The following is a 15,450-nucleotide window of genomic DNA, read 5'->3' on the forward strand; positions in this document are numbered from 1 at the left end:
ATATTTATCCCACCAGGCCAAGCTATACTACATATGGACTAGCTGCAAATGCCTGCAAGGAAGTCACGCCTGTTAACTACTCCCACACAAACAAGACGGAGCCCCCGCGACTAACAAGCACATGAAGCCTTCTGCAAGCACAAGACTGCTTTCGTAGCATAGCAAGCTAACCAACCCCTATGATAGGCTAGAACCAGTAGTGTGGGGTAGTACCGGACTGCTGAGTGAGGTGTGTGAATGTGAATGTGAAATCGGGCTGAGGTAGCTGCTGTGGTAGGACTGATGTGATAGGCTGCTGTGATAGCTGTAGGGGAGGCTGTTCTGGTAGCTGTAAAGTAGGCTTTGGTAGCTGTAGAGTAGGCTGTGGTAGGACAGGCTTCTCTGGTACTTGTGGAGTAGGCTGCTGTGGTAGCTCTGACAGCTGTGGTATGGTAGGCTACTGTGGTAGCTCTGGAGCAGGCTCTGGTAGCTGTGGAGTAGGCTGCTCTGGTACTGATGGAGCTGACTGTGGTATGACGGGCTGCTCTGGTAGCTGTAGGGTAGGCTGCTCTGGTAGCTGTGGAGTAGGCTGCTCTGGTAAGGTAGGCTGCTCTGGTACGACAGGCTGCTCTGGTACGACAGGCTTTGCTATGACTGACTGCTCCTCTAAGGATTGGAATCGTGTACAGAAGAGGCTCGTAAAGCTGACAACAGTTTGCTGGGTCGGTGTGCTTTCTAGCAAGTGTGCTATATCTGGATAGGTCTTGGCCCAAGCTTCGGCGTCACCTGCAAGAAGTACTTGAAGCCAGGTAAGATACTGCTTTGGTGTATACACGTGATCGGATAGCTTGGTGTTATAGTGTTGTAGCCATTGAGTTGCTGAGCTTCCACTACCGTAAAAGGCGTCACTGGGATTAAGATAAGGGCGAGAAAGACTTCATAACTGAGCTTCGGATCGATCTGAAGGGCTATCCCATCGGCTGGCAGCGTGTAAAATTCAGGGGTTCTGCCCGAACATCAAAAAGTCCCTTCTTACAACCTATCGCAACTCAACAACGAGGACACCCACGAAAAAATTTATAGTTTCGCAATTGTTCTTCTCAAGCAGATATCAAACTTCACAGCAGATTATTTTACTGGAAAACTTATCATTAAAAAGTTAATGCGTTGCAAAGGTATGGCATTTTTGATGTTCTGCCAAGACATTTTACACGGAAGGCGCCAGTGGATGGTATAAAAGTGAAATGAGGTATAAAAACAATAGGCACAACAAGCCTAACAAGAAGAACAATGATTACTTTGCAAGGCCACGATTACCATCTGGGCAAGACCTTTAGTTGAACGAAACAGTTCTACTATGTGGGTAGCAAAGGATGTAGAATCTATGGAAGCCTACGGCAGCAGGATATTTATCCCACCAGGCCAAGCTATACTACATATGGACTAGCTGCAAAAGCCTGCAAGGAAGTCACGCCTGTTAACAAAGAACAAGAATGACCACGGCTCGTGTGGGTAGAAGAGGATGACTACTATGTACGGCTGGTGCAGGGCCAGATATCTATCATGGCCAAGGCCCACTAGTGTTTTTGGCTAGGCAGCCCCTATCAACTACTACCAAACAAACAACAAGAGCCCCGCGACCATGCCTAGCCAACACCCTGATCCACACCAAATCCTTCATGATATCCTTCATATCCATAGACCGGTCCAGACGCACTAACACTCCCAGCACCCACAACAGCCCCAGCCCCAGTAGCTTCAGTAGCCCCAGACTCGTAATGATTCTTCTTCAAAATGGATCGAGGCTCCGTAGGACCTAAACCACTGATACCCCAGGTGACTGATTTCGAATCGATTGCTGACTGAGAAACTTGCTTAGGATTCGGAGACGGTAGTAGAAATTGTGGTGGGATTCTCTGTTCAGGCACACCTGCTCCCCGCTGAATAAGAAGCCCACATGGATTCCAGCTGAGTTGTAGACATATTTCTCTTCACGACGTCCTTGTAGAATATGGCCTCTCGTGACTGAACCTCCTCGTACTCGATCTTCCTGATAACCAATCGTGATTTGTGTGCCTGTTCCATAGACACAAATGCCGAGTGTAGAGATATCCCAGTAACAGTCCCCCGAATGGCCTTACGCCGGAGCTCGAGATCTTGTAAACCTTTGAGAAACGCACTGTAGATCAAGTCCAGTATTGACGACTCGAGGATTGATAGGGGTGGGCCTCCGGGAAGACGATCACGGGCCCCGAAACGATATGTGATTTGTATCGTACGCTGATAGTACGAAGTGAGTGACTCCTCGGTGTTCTGATGTAAGCCTTCGAGTTCTTCCGAAAAGGTAGTCGGAATTGTCTCGATAGACTTGGTAGGAAAGCGCTCTTTGAAGAGCGAGAGGAATCGATCCAATGACTCGCTGGTATGAGATCCGGCGAAAAGCGTACTGATTTCTGGTGAAGACTCTGCCCAATCGGCTGCGTCCCCCATAAGAAGTAGATCCACAGAGCTCAAATAGTGCTCCGGGGCAATGATTCCACTCCGAGAATCTCCTCGCAACTCAAACTCAAGACGCTTCAGCCAACGGGAGGCTGGTTCTGAACCGTCATAAGTACGACAAAAATCGAATGTCGGACGTGACTGATTCGGCATGACTGATGATGTGACTGATGTGATGATGTGACTGAACTGAAAGACAATGAATGACAGAAGTATGATCGTTCTTCAAGGCCACAAGAAATCCGGGCAAGGACCTCCAAAGAACAAGAATGACCACGGCTCGTGTGGGTAGAAGAGGATGACTACTATGTATGGCTGGTGCAGAGCCAGATATCTACCATGGCCAAGGCCCACTAGTGTTGTTGGCTAGGCGACCCCTGTCAACTTTAACTCGAGCGCTCAGCCGGACGCTAATGCAACCAAATCTAGCCCAATTAGGAAGCCAGTTGTCTATGAGGCGCGAATTGTTGCAAGGAGGGGTAATAGCCTCCCTACTCTGGAATAGCCTCATACAACTACGACTCTGGCGTCCGACTTCTTCATGATTCCCCGCAGATTGATGAGGACCACTTCATTGGCCGCGATCACGAACCGAGCAGCTACAAATATGGCTCACTACACGTCCTGGACGGCAGAATATAGTGGCGCTGTATGGAATGGGATGGATGGGCAAAATGCAGGGTAAATTACAAATTCATACCCCAAAACCTTGGATCCTTACAAATTCATACCCCTAATTACATTTTCATACCCCTCCACCAAATCTTGGGGTATGAAAATGTAATTTACCATTCTTTGGGGTATGAATTTGTAATTGATTAAACTACGTCTTTAAGTGCCCGGCACTTAACGTCCCTAAAGAAGCCCCGGGAGCCTTAAAAAGCCCCTAGAAAATTGAACCCTAAATTTATCGCGGATTGGGGTGAGTTGGGGATTTAAGAGCTCGCCTCAGCCCCGAAGCGAGATTTCGACGAGTTACACGGCGAACCCTAGAGGTCTTCAGTTCGGGGCTCCCGGGGCCGGTCCGGCCTGATTTCGCAACCCCCGAAGACCTAACCTCAGCGCACTATGGTAAATTACATTTTCATACCCCAAGGAATGGCAAATTACCGATTCATACCCCATTGGGGTATGAAAATGTAATTAGGGGTATGAATTTGTAAGGATCCAAGGTTTTGGGGTATGAATTTGTAATTTACCCGCAAAACGCAGCTGAGCATCCACATGATCAAGCGATCGGAAAGTAGATACTCGTCGATCTATTGGCTTAACGCGAAGGATGAGAATACGCTGAAGGCTGGGCTTGCGGTAAATACTAGCGATGGAGGTGACACAGATATCTGCGTCCTCCACCCTCACCAACGCGCATAAGGAAGAGCAACTGGTGCAAAAAGCACGACAATGGCTGTCACAGCAGGGCAACGACAAGTGGTTGATCGTATACGATAATTACGACAATCTCCGTCTACCGGGAATAGATAGCGCAACAGGGTACGATATCCGCGCCTACTTCCCATCCCGAGCATAGGGTTCGATCCTGATCACGACGCGCTCGCCGCGACTGACGTTTGCAAAGCAACTTCGGATAACAAAATTGCAGGATGTCGGTCTGAGCCTAGCTATTCTGGCAACGCGGTCAGGTCGTAAGGTTGACGGAGGTGAGAGAAGGACAGTAGATAAGGAAAAGCGATCGCGGTGGCTAACCTTTCTACTATTCCTAAGATAAGTCAGCTAAACGACTCGCCCAACGCCTTGATGAGCTGCCATTGGCACTAGCGACGGCCGGCGCATACCTCAGTTAGTCGGCGGACAGCTTTGACGAGTATTTCGAAACATACGACCACAGCTGGAACGATCTCAGCCAATATGCAGGCTTGCGCGCTAGTCCATCGCATCGAGTCAAGACGTTCCTGCATCATCATCTTCTTGGTTATCTTCATTACTTCACTAAGAGTCGCTCATTGAATCCTCAATGCATGGTCGGGCAGTGTAGAGATGGGGAGGGAAAAGGCGAGAAGAGAGAGATAGAGAGAGAAGGGTCAGGCGTATATACTGGGACCCTCAAGCTGCTTCAGGCGCCTACAAAGATGGCCCTCCTCCCCCTCTTTGTCTTCCTGTCTTCCCGACTTACTTCCCTCTTCTCACTGCTATTCTCAAGGACTCATCTTACTCGCCTTACGCCTCTCCCTTCAAGAGAAGCCAGCTTTCAGCTCGAGAATACTATAACGCACGGTACGAGAAGGTTGATAAATGCCACCGATCAACGACTCTTTACGCCGACGTCACCAACTCACACATCGATCGTCTCGAAGGTTTATGGAGAGAGTGAGTCATCTACAGTATGAATTCTACAGTCGTTTTGCTCACGTTGTTAATCCTTAATCTCTAGGTATTACGACACCGTCGACATCGATCCCTATTACACACTCAAAAGGTCAATGGAGGGTCGAATCAAGAACTTCTTTCATTGGATGTGTAACAACTACTCCGTCAAGAAAATCAGTTCGGTCGAGACCTACTGGCATCAACTGAGCCAGCTCTACATCAAATGGAAGGGTCGACGGATCAGTCCCTTGACCTTGAAGCAAATCTACAATGTAAGTGAAAGGCCCCCACGTTGATGTTCCTACACACACGAGTAACGTTGAAACAGTTCATCAACGGTCCATTGGCGGAAGAACACAGGCTGGACGACAGCGAAACCGACAAGCCTCTCTTGGATGCGGTCGATTTCGTGGAGCTGCTGCGTTGCCATTGGGTGACGGACACCAACACCTTCCCTCACGAACGGCAACGGGTTCAGCTGGCAACGATCCTGCTGGTCGCGGCGTTCACTGGATCCCGACCCGGAGCCCTTCTCGGAATCACCTATCGTGACCTGGATTTGTTCGTTCAGCGCGACAAGACCACGGGAGAAGTGGCGCTCACCTTGCAGCTGAAGCTCACCCGAACCAAGTCTCGCAAGAAGCGCAAGAGACCGTAAGTGACCGCCAAGAGATCGGGTCCATCAATCTAACAGATATGCAGGAAAACCTACACATTCTTTATCGATACCAATCCCCTCTTTTGTATAATATCCCATATCATCGGCCTCGCCTGCGACGACGATGCCTACCTTTTCCCGAACACAAACCCCAGGACAGTTCTGACTTTGGGCGTCCTAAAGGGACTGAACTGCCAACCAATCCCGTGGAAAGAGGACATACTGGACGTCCCGTTGTTTCGTGCGCCTATGTAATCCTCCAGGGGCTGTGCCATCGCGGCCGACATGGCGCTCTCCTACGACAAGTATCACGAGTGGATCAAACGGTTAGGAGAAGAGACTGGCTTCGTACAGGTCTTCACGACCTATTGTCTCCGGCGAGCGACGGGAAATGCCATCAATGGTGAGCCCTGAGGCTTCTGGTCCCAGGGAGCCTGAGCTAACACGATCATTCACCAGATGATCCCAATTCCAATGAGGCCGTCCGCAATCTGGTCATGGATTATATCAATTCAGCCATCTTCCAGCGCAACTACCTGTCCCGCATGATCCGATACGACACCTAGGCCGCATACGGGGGTACGGCGCCTCGGACGGAGTTGATCCAAGCGGCCAACCGGATGAGCCGACGGATCGACCCCCGACGACCCAAAGAGCTGACCGAGGCGCAGAGTGCAAGTATCCGCCAGGAGGAAGAAATCCAGGAGCTTCGCGGCCGCCGAGATGAGCTGTTCCAGCGCATTCGACACCAATTCACGTTCATCTACCGTGCAGAGGGACACGCCATTTACGATCAGTATGAGGAGGCCAAACGAGCTGTGGATCGAAAGATCAAAGCGCGAGAGCGGGAACTCATGAAGCAGATCCAAAAAGAATACGACGCCATCGCTCCCGTGCAAGACATGCGAGCGCAGCTCGAGGGAGATGTGGAGTTGCTCAGTCTCATTCTTCCCGCCTCAGGGCCTGATGAATTCGCGTTTGTGGAACGATCACGCATTGCGAAGGCCTTTTTCGATCCACCGTCGACACGTGGCCCCGAGGGCGATGTGGATTGCCGGGTCTCCATTGTCGATGATATGGTGTCGCTCTGTATCCGGCAGGAGGGAGTGTTCCGCAAAGCCCGCCGAATAAGGAGAATACAGGGGAGAAAAAGCCATCCACGAGATGCTGATACAGAATGCACGTCGAACGCCGTCAAGTCTGAGTCCACGTCCGAGTCGGATTTTCCGGGCCCCCACCTCTTTCCTGCGAGATGCAAACCCTACCAGTGCCTTTACTGTCTGGGCGATGCCAATCTACCTTTGGAGGAGCGACTCCACAACCTTGGCAGTAAATATTCTTTGCAGCGGCACTTCGACCGGCGTCACCCTTTTCCGCCAGGCGAACCTTGCCCTTTTCCCCATTCTGTATGTTCAGCAGTCACGCTCAACAGCGTGATGCATTTCAAGAACCATGCGGCGAAGGTTCACGGGATCTATATGTCTGATAAGGTTTAGCATGCCTTATGGATCTTTGGTTTAATTGTTGATTTGTCTGGCCTTACGGATTTGTGTATACTAGAGTAAATGTTCTATAACTTTTCTATCTCCATACTTTGACGACTTGAAAAGCTCTAGCACATATCGCAACAGTGGGACTGTGGGTTAGTGGGTCCATTATGAGGCCATAGCGTTGGTGGCTGTTTGATCAGCCGTTCGCCACAGTGGGACTGGGGGTCCTGTTGGTACCCTTGTTGGTACCCCTGTTGGTACCCCGGCAAGGGGTTGGGGACAGGTGTCCAGTACGAGCTATATAGCCACCTGTTTTGCACCTGTCAACGGCTCTTCATTCGATTTCGTCTCTGTCAGAGCCATATCATTTTTCTGTCATTGCGAAAGGATATTTGGACTATTTCAGCCATGCGGCCATGAAGCTATTCAGCCATTCCAGCTATTTGAGGCCACTGCAGTCACATAGAAATTTCAGCCCTGTTTCAGCCCTATTTCAGCCCTATTGCAGCCATGCGGCCATGAGGCTACTCAGCCATTTCCAGCCATATCAGCCATATGGAATTGTCCAGCATACCAGCTATTTGAGGCTATTGCAGTCACATAGAGATCATGCAGCTATTCACCCATTGGAGCCATGCCAGCCATTGGAGCCATTCCAGCCATTGCAGCCGTACGGCCATGCGACCATGCAACTACCATTTGGATACACACTTCAGCCATTCCACCTGTAACTATTCACCTCAGCTATCGCAGCTACATTGATATTTCAGTCACTTCAGCTATCTAGGCTTTTGCAGCCATGTGGATGTTTTCAATCATTGCAGCTATTTCAGCCATTTCGGCTCTCGCAGCCATGTCGCTATTTCAGCTATTTCAGCTATTTCAGCTATTTCAGCTATTTCAGCTATTTCGGCTATCGCAGCCATGTGGCTATTTCAGCTATTTGGGCTATTGCAGCCATGTGGATGTTTTCAATCATTGCAGCTATTTCAGCTATTTCGGCTATCGCAGCCATGTGGCTATTTCAGCTATGTCAGCTATTTGAGCTATTGCAGCCATGTGGCTATTTCAGCTATTTGAGCTATTGCAGCCATGTGGCTATTTCAGCTATTTCAGCTATGTCAGCTATTTCAGCTATTTGCTATTTCAGCTATGTCAGCTATTGCAGCTATGTGGGCTATTGCAGCCATGTGGCTATTTCAGCTATTTCAGCTATTGCAGCTATGTGTGCTATTGCAGCCATGTGGATATTTCAGCTATTTCAGCTATTTGAGCTATTGCAGCCATGCGGCTATTTCAGCTATTTGGGCTATTGCAGCCATGTCAGCTATTTGAGCTATTGCATCCATGTGGCTATTTCAGCTATGTCAGCTATTGCAGCTATGAGGGCTATTGAGTATTTGCTATTTCAGCTATTTAAGCTATTGCAGCTATGTGGGCTATTGCAGCCATGTGGATATTTCAGCTATTTCAGCCATTTGAGCTATTGCAGCCATGTGGCTATTTCAGCTATGTCAGCTATTGCAGCCATGTCAGCTATTTGAGCTATTGCAGCCATGTGGCTATTTCAGCTATTTCAGCTATTTGAGCTATTGCAGCCATGTGGCTATTGCAGTCAGTCAGCTATTTGGGCTACTGCAGCCTTGGAGATGTCTCAGCTATTCCAGCTATTTGGGCTACCGCAGCCTTGGAGATGTCTCAGCTATTCCAGCTATTTGGGCTATCCCAGTCATTTCAGCTATTTGAACTACCGCAGTCATATCCAGCTACTTCAGCTATCGCAGCCACGGGGATGTTTCAGTCATTCCAGCTATTCGGGCTATCGCAACCATGGAGATGTCCCAGCCATTTCAGCTGTCCGGGCTATCGCAACCACGGGGATGTTTCAGTCATTCCAGCTATTCGGGCTATCGCAACCATGGAGATGTCCCAGCCATTTCAGCTGTCCGGGCTACCGCAACCATAGAGATGTCCCAGCCATTTCAGCTATTTGGAATATCGCAGACATGGGGATGTCCCAGTTATTTCAGCCATTTGGGCTATCGCAGCCATGGAGATGTCTCAGCTATTCCAGCCGTTTGGGCTATCGCAGCCATGGAGATGTCTCAGTTACTTCAGCTATTTGGGCTATCGCAGCTACAAGGGTATCTCAGCTATCGCAGCCATGGAGATGTCTCAGGATTTCAGCTAATCGGGCTACCGCAGCCATGGAGAGGTCTCAACGATTCCAGCTAATTGGGCTACCGCAGCCATGGAGATGTCTCAGTTATTTCAGCTGGTTAAGCTATCGCAGCCAGGGGGAATTTCAGCTAGTCCAGCTAATTGGGCTACCGCAGCCATGGAGATGTCTCAGTTACTTCAGCTAATTGGCTCCGCAGCCATGGAGATGTCTCAGTTACTTCAGCTATTTGGGCTACCGCAACCTTGGAGATGTCCCAGCCAATTCAGCTATTCGGGCTATCGCAACCACGGAGATGTCCCAGCTATTTCAGCTACTTGACCTATCGCAGACATGGGGATGTCCCAGTTAATTCAGCTACTTGGGCTACCGCAGCCATGGAGATGTCTCAGTTACTTCAGCTATTTGGGCTATCGCAGCCTTGAAGAGGTCCCAGCCAATTCAGCTATTCGGGCTATCGCAACCAAGGAGATGTCCCAGCTATTTCAGCTACTTGGACTATCGCAGACATGGGGATGTCCTAGTTATTTCAGCTACTTGAGCTACCGCGGCCATGGGGATATTTCAGCTATCCCAGCTATTTGAGCTACCGCAGCCATGAAGATGTCTTAGCCATTCCAGCCATTTGGGCTATCGCAGCCCTGGGGATATCTCGGCTATCGCAGCCATGGAGATTTTCACCTATTCCAGCCATTTGGGCTATCGCAGCCACAGGGATATCTCAGCTATCGCAGCCATGGGGATATCTCAGTCGAACTATCACTGCCATATTCCAGCTAACTGGGCTACCGCAGCCATTGGAATATCCCAGCCATTCCAGCTAATTGAACTATCGCAGCTATGGGACGTCCTTGTCACTCCGACTATTTGGGCTACCGCAGCCATGAAGATGTTTCATCTATTCCAGCCATTTGGGCTGTTGCATCGGGCGATGACGCATACGCGTCAAAGCCTTACATCAGGTGTGAAGCCCCACCGGGGGCCATGATTCAGGCCAGTCCTTCCGCAGAGGGGCTGCAACTTGGTGTTGAGGGCCATTATTCACACCAGTCCTTCCGCAGAGGGGCTGCATCTTGGTATTGAGTGTCATTATTGAGGGTCATTATTCAGGCCAGTCCTTCCGCAGAGGGGCTACAACCTGGTGTTAAGGGCCATTATTCACACCAGTCCTTCCGCAGAGGGGCTGCATCTTGGTATTAAGGGTCATTATTGAGGGCCATTATTCAGGCCAGTCCTTCCGCAGAGGGGCTGCAACCTGGTGTTGAGGGCCATTATTCAGGCCAGTCCTTCCGCAGAGGGGCTGCAACTTGGTGTTGAGGGCCATTATGCACACCAGTTCTTCCGCAGAGGGGCTGCATCTTGGTGTTGAGGATCATTATTCAGGCCAGTCCTTCCGCAGAGGGGCTCCAATATCAGCACGTGACGCCGGCGATTCCTACCGCCTTTTCGTCACTCACCCAGCCTACCTATCATTCACTACGGCACCAGCACCTTCCAGCCCGTCCGCGCTAGTGCTGCCGGTCCCTACTGCTTGCTGCAGTAGGTACCGTCAGGAGTCCTCCTCGAGACCTTCACCCTCTTTGGACGACGTCTTAGATTTTGGGAGTTTTCTAGCGCTGGGGGGCCTTTTTTGGACTATTTGCATGTCCAAAAAGGTCTTAGCTGCCCCAGTGTTGGATATGCCCAATCATCTATCTACATATCTACTTGTGCATGCGTTGTTTTGTGTATGGCCTCACTGTTTGCGAGCACTAATCGCAACAGTGGGACTGTGGGTTAGTGGGTCCATTATGAGGCCATAGCGTTGGTGGCTGTTTGATCAGCCGTTCGCCACAGTGGGACTGGGGGTGCTGTTGGTACCCTTGTTGGTACCCCTGTTGGTACCCCGGCAAGGGGTTGGGGACAGGTGTCCAGTACGAGCTATATAGCCACCTGTTTTGCACCTGTCAACGGCTCTTCATTCGATTTCGTCTCTTTCAGAGCCATATCATTTTTCTCCCACCCACCCACACCTGTATATAGCCTCATTTCACTCCAGGGCATGTCGCTCAGACATGGGAGTTTTCTAGCGCTGGGGGGCCTTTTTTGGACTATTTGCATGTCCAAAAAGGTCTTAGCTGCCCCAGTGTTGGATATGCCCAATCATCTATCTACATATCTACTTGTGCATGCGTTGTTTTGTGTATGGCCTCACTGTTTGCGAGCACTAAGAGTGGGGAACACCCGCTGATTTCCTGAGTTCTGTCACCAACACTCTTGAGTGCCGTCGTTTTCATGAACCACATAACGGTGCATAAGTTCCTTTTGCAAGTGAATTCTCAGCACGACTCCTGGATTTCTTCTTCAACTCCAAGCGTTGCTCATTCCCTAAGCCCTTTTGCCTATTCCACGTGCACTGCTTCCCGGCTGAAATTTATAGCAATTCATCTATATCGCAAGTACGGTCTAGCCGAACTGGAATCGCGGATTCCGTTTGAAAGAGTAGCAGGTTTTCCAAAGGACAATTCCTGAAAGAACAAATTTCGAAGTGCATCCTAGCGATGCCGCCGGCCAAATCCGTGAGTCAATGAGACTAGACTCGGCCTTGCCACGAGAGCGGAGAGACAGTTAACGGATCGAGTCGAGGTCCCATCTAGCAGTTCCGATTCAGATGATGATATTCGAGAGGAATATCCAATCTCGAACGCAGCCTTAGAATCTAGCACCAACTCAAGTGAAACCTCGATAGAACGGGAAAGCGAGCCCTCATCCATCCGCCTTGGAACGAAAGCCGCTCCATTACAATAGCATACACAGTATTCCCTCAAGGAAACAGAGCCTCAGTCACCACCCGCCATAATCTCATTCTATAACAGTCGGGACTATCAGCCTCAACATTCGCGGTTGTCATTGCTCAAACCGGACTTGAAGTCGCGTAGTGGGACAGCGTCGCCGTACGAGAGTTTCACTAATATCTGTTGATTTGAGTTTAACCTGTTGTTGTATTGACCCGAATTCCATACAAAGGAAATGATGAAGCAATTGTGGCAACGCGGACGATTGAGTCTTTATACTCAGAAACACTGCTGACACTGTCCTCGGAATGGAAAGACTTCGAATACAAGTGTGCCAACATGGATCTCGGTTTGCTCCGCCGAGTGTAACATGTGCATGTTATTGTACTTGAGCGACTGAAAACCATTCTTGAACGAAGGAGCACTCACCCCGGTACCATTCGTTGACGACATGTTGTTCAATCTCAAGAATCCAGATTCCCGGTTTGAAGTCGATGCGAAAATGCTGTCTACTTATCCCGTATTTGTTGTTTTTGTCTGGGTCTGATTTTTCCAGTAGCTGGACGTTGCACTTTTTTTCGTCGGTCCCAAAGAAGAAACCTTGCGTGGGTCCAACGAAGGTACTAGACGAAGACAGAGCCTCTACCAGTGAACCCAGAAAAGGCAACACCTTTGCCAGAAATACTTAACTGTCGAATCAGCCTTTCTGCCCATTGCATTTGGACTTCGAAAGATTGCTCCCGCCTTAAAGGAGCTAGCGAGCAAGGATTACACAAAGTTTGGTCTCAGGCAGATATATCTATTGAAGAACAATCTCCTGATAGAATTGTGGAGCAGCTGTTTGAAGGCCTGGAGACTAACATGGAGGACTAACAGCCAAGGGCGGAGTGGGTGATGCACAGAATCATTCCATACGTCCGTCAGAACCGTGCGCCGCTGGCTGTGGTGTTTGTCTCCTTAAGCATATCAATTTAATGAAATGAAAAGACGTAGCAAATGGCAGTAGTGTCTCAAATTTACTAGAATAATCTTAATTCCTACAATTTTAAGAACATACAGACTCCTTCTACGAACACAAAAGTAATCAGCGATCACCGACCCTTGTCTGCACGTGCCGGTCTTCCCCGTTTGCCTCCCTGCTGCGCCTGGTGTTTCGCCTCAAACTCCCGCAACAGTTCCTGCGTATTTCCTAACTCGCTTTCAAGCAGCCATGTTTTCTGCCAGCACACCTTGTATTCATAGCCCCTTCCGGTCCGTCTCTTGTCAACGATCTTTACGATCTCCCACTCCTCTTCATCCAATGCTGAACCTCCTTGATCCTGAGGCCGCTTAGCAAGTGATGAGGGGACGGTGATGGCGTGAGGGGGATGAACGGTCACTGCTGCTCCGCGATTACCTCCACAGGTAGCCTGCTTCATTCGATTATGGGATAGTGCGATACTGAGAGAGATGAGGCGATCGAAGGGTTCGGTAGTAGGTTCGGTAGTAGGTCCAGTGGTACTAGGACTCAAGCAACCGTGTCTCTCTGGCTGTTTCTTTGGGTGGGATCGTTGGAGGTGTATAATATCAATCTTAGACTCTATGCTCATGGCCCTGGTAGAAGCGTCAAGTTCGCCTGTCTTTTCGTCGTTATCCTCCACCACGAGAGGGTCATCTGAAATATGTTAGAAGAAATCCCGGGTGCTGGTCAGAAATGCACTGGGGGGCACACCGTGACTGTCACCAACTTCACTGGATCGACTTGAGCTTGTTGTTTTCTTGTGTTGCTGGAATTTCCGCGAAAAGGGAGGCCGTTTGAAGACAGACTTAGATTGCGATCAGATCCGTGCGAAATCGAGATCGCTTAAGTTATCATCGATATTATCTATCTTGTCGATCACGATCGCGTCTTTCTAGTCATTAATTAAAAGCGACGGCTCGACTTCTGAGCAAGGCGGGAGGCAACTACTCCTTGGCACTACTCCCTCAACACTCTACGGACTTCTGTAGCAGGCTAAGAGGCTGGGTACGACCCTTATAACCCCGTTAGCAGATCTTAGTACTAATAGATAGCGCCTATCTAGATGTTCCATCCTCCGCGAGAAGACAGAAGATCCCGTCTCTGGTCCTCCTCCACTCCCTACTACCCTCTCCTCGTCGACAAAAGATAAAGAAATCAGCTTCAAAAATATCAAGCCTTGTCACTTTTGTGGGGGAGAGAGAAAGTGGACAAAGAGGCGAGCTACAGTACAGACAACATCATCCCATACTCTCTCCGATCGCCTATTGCGTCGCCAAATCCTGAACCACCACTGGTTTCGTGGCGGTCTCCGCTCCGAGAAGACGCCGTAGGATCAGTGGCAGATCCGGCTGGCTCCGCATGGATGTGGAGCCCAATGAGCCCTACAGACGTTGAGCCTGTGATAGCCATGGACTCCACCGACATTCGAGGCTCCTCCAAGCGCACAGCAGACAGTGCAGGTTTGAACGAGGGCGGAGAAGGTGTACACAGGTTGGAGAAGGCCCGGCGTGCAGGTCAGTACGCAGATACCAGTCCCTGCGGGTGCGTTTAATAGGGGCTATCAAAGTTACTTCTGCTATTGCAAATAGTAACTATCTGATATTGCAAGTAGTTACTAGTTCCTTGATAGCACCTTACTATTAGATAGTAACTATTCAAATCTGATTCGTAATCATAAATACCTATTAACCGTTTTGATGCATAGGGCCTTGGCGACGGAGAAATCTTCTCCGCACAAATGCCATGCCTAATCCCGGGGGTGTCTGCTTGACAGCCAGACACCCCTATTTGGACCTAAATAGGGCCCCGTAGGGACGTCGCAGGGCCCCCGTGGGGGCTGCTGCTAACACATGCGCATGCCTATATCTATGCACTATAGCCACTGCCTCTTCCCATAGCCATTAATATTACTATCGCTATTTCTCATCACCGTCATCATATCTACCCCAAAGACGTCTCGCAAGAAAGCTCTTTCTAGCCATGGCGATAGAGAGAAAGGACTTAACAGGAGGAAGGACTTAACGATAGCGCGATATATGTATATAACACTACGTTAGAGCGTGTTTTTTAAGACGCAATAGTAACTATTGAGTGAAATAGCAGGTCCGGACCTGCTACTTCAAAATTATTTGCTATCTACTATTCGTAGGGCTGACGGGTGGCAAATGGGGTCAAATAGTTACTATTTGCAATAGCAGAAGTAACTTTGATAGCCCCTATTAAGTGAAGAACATTCGTACCTATCCCTGCTATTATGGCCTCCACAACGCCTACTCCTATGCAGACTAAGGAAGCCGTTAAGCCAGACTTGTAGAAACAAGCTTTGGCCACTCTCAGCGCCGAGGATCAAAAGCAATACGAGCTCCTCAAGTATGCTTGACGTCTTGAAGCAGGTACGGTATGCGACTATCGCTTAATCATGCGAATGTGCATTATTTTCGTCTAGGACCGAGTCTGTTAACATTTGATTTATTTATAAGGTTCAAGAAGCCACGGAGAGCAAGAAGCAAGATTGTGTTTTGAAAGGTGGAAAGTTTATCGAAACA

At 49.4% G+C, this 15,450-nt stretch overlaps 5 protein-coding genes across 5 annotated transcripts; 3 read left to right on the forward strand and 2 right to left on the reverse strand.

The window, feature by feature from the left end:
* Positions 1–436: 436 nt before the first annotated feature.
* HO173_003314 (uncharacterized protein) lies at positions 437–2,631 on the reverse strand (the record flags this gene model as incomplete). The annotated part of the gene is made up of 2 exons (XM_037305241.1): positions 437–887; positions 1,937–2,631. The coding sequence occupies 2 exons, from the start codon at positions 2,629–2,631 to the stop codon at positions 437–439; spliced, it is 1,146 nt and encodes a 381-aa protein (XP_037168106.1).
* A 1,168-nt stretch (positions 2,632–3,799) lies between these two features.
* Positions 3,800–4,006, forward strand: HO173_003315 (uncharacterized protein; the record flags this gene model as incomplete). The annotated part of the gene is made up of 1 exon (XM_037305242.1): positions 3,800–4,006. The coding sequence occupies one exon, from the start codon at positions 3,800–3,802 to the stop codon at positions 4,004–4,006; it is 207 nt and encodes a 68-aa protein (XP_037168107.1).
* Positions 4,007–4,565: 559 nt separating this feature from the next.
* On the forward strand, positions 4,566–6,027 carry HO173_003316 (uncharacterized protein; the record flags this gene model as incomplete). The annotated part of the gene is made up of 6 exons (XM_037305243.1): positions 4,566–4,586; positions 4,637–4,803; positions 4,868–5,075; positions 5,132–5,457; positions 5,725–5,864; positions 5,921–6,027. 6 exons carry the CDS (start codon positions 4,566–4,568, stop codon positions 6,025–6,027), a joined length of 969 nt encoding a protein of 322 aa, XP_037168108.1.
* Positions 6,028–6,081: 54 nt separating this feature from the next.
* HO173_003317 (uncharacterized protein) lies at positions 6,082–6,957 on the forward strand (the record flags this gene model as incomplete). The annotated part of the gene is made up of 1 exon (XM_037305244.1): positions 6,082–6,957. One exon carries the CDS (start codon positions 6,082–6,084, stop codon positions 6,955–6,957), a length of 876 nt encoding a protein of 291 aa, XP_037168109.1.
* A 6,038-nt stretch (positions 6,958–12,995) lies between these two features.
* Positions 12,996–13,493, reverse strand: HO173_003318 (uncharacterized protein; the record flags this gene model as incomplete). The annotated part of the gene is made up of 1 exon (XM_037305245.1): positions 12,996–13,493. The coding sequence occupies one exon, from the start codon at positions 13,491–13,493 to the stop codon at positions 12,996–12,998; it is 498 nt and encodes a 165-aa protein (XP_037168110.1).
* Between the last annotated feature and the right edge of the window lie 1,957 nt (positions 13,494–15,450).

Source organism: Letharia columbiana, assembly GCF_014066305.1.
Source record: "Letharia columbiana isolate WasteWater2 chromosome Unknown Sc0000007_s0, whole genome shotgun sequence".
In the NCBI taxonomy this organism is placed as follows: Eukaryota; Fungi; Ascomycota; class Lecanoromycetes; order Lecanorales; family Parmeliaceae; genus Letharia; species Letharia columbiana.